At 38.3% G+C, this 3,238-nt stretch overlaps 1 protein-coding gene across 1 annotated transcript in view; it reads right to left on the reverse strand.

Moving 5' to 3' along the window:
• Positions 1-403: 403 nt before the first annotated feature.
• ovca2 (ovarian tumor suppressor candidate 2) overlaps positions 404-3,238 on the reverse strand; it is a 43,285-nt gene continuing 40,450 nt past the window's right edge. Inside the window, exon 2 of the mRNA XM_015394859.1 lies at positions 404-1,142. Coding sequence (XP_015250345.1) covers positions 619-1,142 — 524 coding nt within the window. The 3' untranslated portion in view covers positions 404-618. The remainder of the gene's footprint in view (positions 1,143-3,238) is intronic.

Raw genomic sequence — 3,238 nt, forward strand, 5'->3', positions numbered from 1 at the left:
TGTGTGGGTTCTCTCTGGGTACTCTGGTTTCCTCCCACAGTCCAAAAACATGACTTTTAGGTTAACTGACTTCTCTAAATTAGGTGTGTGTGTGTGTGTGTGTGTGTGTGTGTGTGTGTGTGTGTGTGTGTGTGTGTGTGTGTGTGTGTGAATGGTTGTTTGTGCTGTGTGTCTCTGTGTTGCCCTGCGATGGACTGGTACCCTGCCTCTCACCCATTGACTGCTGGAGATAGCACCCCTTGTGACCCCACTTGGGACAAGCATGTCAGATAATGGATGGATGGATGGATGTCATTTATAATTAGTCACTTATTTGCATTGTATTTATGTGAAATAAACACATCTTTAGGACTTCAAATGCAGCATTACATAAGACAGACCATAATTTTAAACAATATTTTAATTTTCTTTATATTTTCCCTGAGAAAATTACATGCACATTTTTTGGATGTAGCAGATAAAAGGTTGCTTAAAACTCAGATCTCGATCCAGATCTTTTTATCCAAAATGTATCTGGACTGAGATCCAAATGTTAACATTAATGCTTCAGTTTTTTTTTCTGTTGAAGCTTGTGACAACAGTGGTTTTGTGATGTTACTGGAACTTGCACAAACACGTTTACTGGAAGGTCTTCAGAAAGTCCTGATACGTTTGCCTGTGAGCCCCTGCAGCTGGAACAAAGTGACCTCCAGGATGTATGAGGACCTGAGGGTCCTGGAAGGAGGAGAGAAGTTCCCTACTCATGTTGTCAGGGATGACCTTGTCCTCCAGTCCAAATACATGCAGTGAAGGGATTTGGAGCGGAGCTTTGTAGAACTTTAAGTGTTCCTCACACGCGCTGCGGAAACCAGCAACCAGGATGGCAAAGCGGAAGTTTAAATCCGGCTCCAGCTTTTGCTCCTGCAGGGAGCAAAGCATGGCAACAAAGGCAGCTCCCTGACTGAATCCCAGGACGCCGTCAAATGGGCCTTGAGTCTTCACAGCTTCCCTCACAGTCGCTATGCTCTCCTCGAGGCCAAGGCTCGACTCACACTGCTGCTGGGCACTGAAGCTCCGAGCCTGAATGTCTGAAAACCACCAGCCCCTGGACTCTTCGCCGCCCCCTGCTGCAGGAACGGAAATATTGTCCTCCTTAGAACTCTCTTACAAAGAGAAGGAAAAAAAATAAAGTTACTTTAGTGTTTAAGCAACACAAATTAGACATGTGGTTTCCTTTAATTAAAAAAGTTTTCCTAAAACATTAGGGTTTCACAAAGAAAAAGTATGAATGATGGATTCCTATTGAAGTTCTAACTTCTGTACACAATGTTTCCTGAAACGTGTAGTTACTTTTGCAGCAAAGTCATTTTGGGTAATATTAGTAGTAGGTTGATGTATGCTTTTGTTATTTAAATGCACATAGGGAAAATTATTCTAGCTTCAACTATTCTGACAGTCAATTTGTAGAATGCCACTTTTAGATATTCTATGCTTCAAATGACCTGAATCAAAAAACTGATCTGTAGCAGAACTTTAATCTCTCATTACTGCCAAGCAGAGACACATCTGAAAGGTGCATGATACCAGACATCAAGGAATGGAAATGAAGAACCCAGTAACAGATTAACACAGAAGAAAATTTAAATAGTAAAAGTATGCATGTATTTGTATCCAGCCCAGTTCCAGCAATCCTGAGGCTTTTTGCGTGTATCGATCAGCTTTTTTTACATCTAGAGGAGGAAATATTTGCCATTATAGCTGAAGCTAATTTGTATTGGATGCAAAACATCAACAAACATTGATTCCTGAAACCTTCCAATGCATTCCCATTTGTATGTAGATCAGGACTCAATCTCAGTCTCAGCTTCTTCAATATTCCTTCAGCTTTCATAAGCTTCCTGCTAAAGCAAATGGCAAACTGCTGCCACCGCCATGCTTCACTGTTGGCATGGTGTGCTGTTATGATCAGGTAGCAGCATTAGTTTACTGCCATGCACAGATCTAATTATGTAGGCCAAAAAGTTCAGCTTGGGATAAACTTGCTCAGACAACCTTCTTCTATGTAATTATTAGAATTTTCATTCAATCAATTATATTGTACATGCCTTTGTGGAAAAAGATTAAAGTTTGCACTTGTAGTGTGACAAAAATGAAAGAAGGTTGAATGGGGTATAATTAGATTTTTAAGTGTTTAAGCATCTCTGTATGAAGGTGATTTTAAATCATAAGTAATTGTGCATTGTAACTGTGGAGTCAAAGCTGTATAGAGAAATTAAATAAAAAGGTTTCGTTATTGTAGATGATAAATAAAAAGGTTTTGTTATTGTAGATGATTAGCTCTGTGTAGTACTCAGTGTTGCTCTAGTCCAGGGGTGTCAAAGTGGTTCCAACCAAGTAATTTCCAACCAAGCAATAGCACACCAGACTCCAGTCATCTCATCAAGTGAGTCCAATCTAAACATGATAACTTGATGATATGAATGGAGTCTGGTGTGCTATTGCTTGGTTGGAAAGAAAACGTGCAGCAACACGGCCCTTTCTGGAACCACTTTGACACCTGTGCTCTAATCCAAAATGAAATTAGTAACAATAGTAAGGAGAAGGTGCAACTTGTAAAGCTGAATTTGTGACTCAGAGCAGCAGATTCCAGGAATCGTATTCATGGACATGTAAGGGTTAAGTAACAACATTTGTTTTAGATTAAGTGCAGCAAAACTAAAAAAAAGCAAGGGGGTGGCAGCTTAGTGGTTAGGGCATAGAGCTTTGAATCCTGAGGTTGTGAGTTAAAAAAAACACTCCCTGTTCAAAGCAGAGGTAAAATTCTCCAATTTGAGAACAATAATGTTCAATTATTAAGAGATTTTTTCTTTAAGTGTGACTCACAAAGCACAAGCTGTGCACTTGTACTTTTTTAAAGAGGAGTAAAAAAAAATTGTAATAGTGAAAGATCTACAATTATAAAACCCCCCAAGTTACAATGCAAAAAGTTTTGCAACAATAGTTTTTAGTCAATTGCAGTAAAACTGAGAATGTAAGAGGTTTTTGATTTTTGACTCTTATAGTCAAAAAAGGAAACTTATAGTTGTACCCAACAATTTAAAGAGGGGTATTTTATTTTTTAGTAATTGTAAAACTTAGAAAAACAATCTACAATAAAAAAAAAACTGATTGTATTTCTCTCTACAACTTACTAAGCACAATAATTATGATTTAAAATTACCTTTATGTATCTATTTTTGCAGTCTTACTAATCTGAACA

This window comes from Cyprinodon variegatus, unplaced genomic scaffold, assembly GCF_000732505.1.
Source record: "Cyprinodon variegatus isolate N-32 unplaced genomic scaffold, C_variegatus-1.0 Scaffold712, whole genome shotgun sequence".
Taxonomy (NCBI): Eukaryota; Metazoa; Chordata; class Actinopteri; order Cyprinodontiformes; family Cyprinodontidae; genus Cyprinodon; species Cyprinodon variegatus.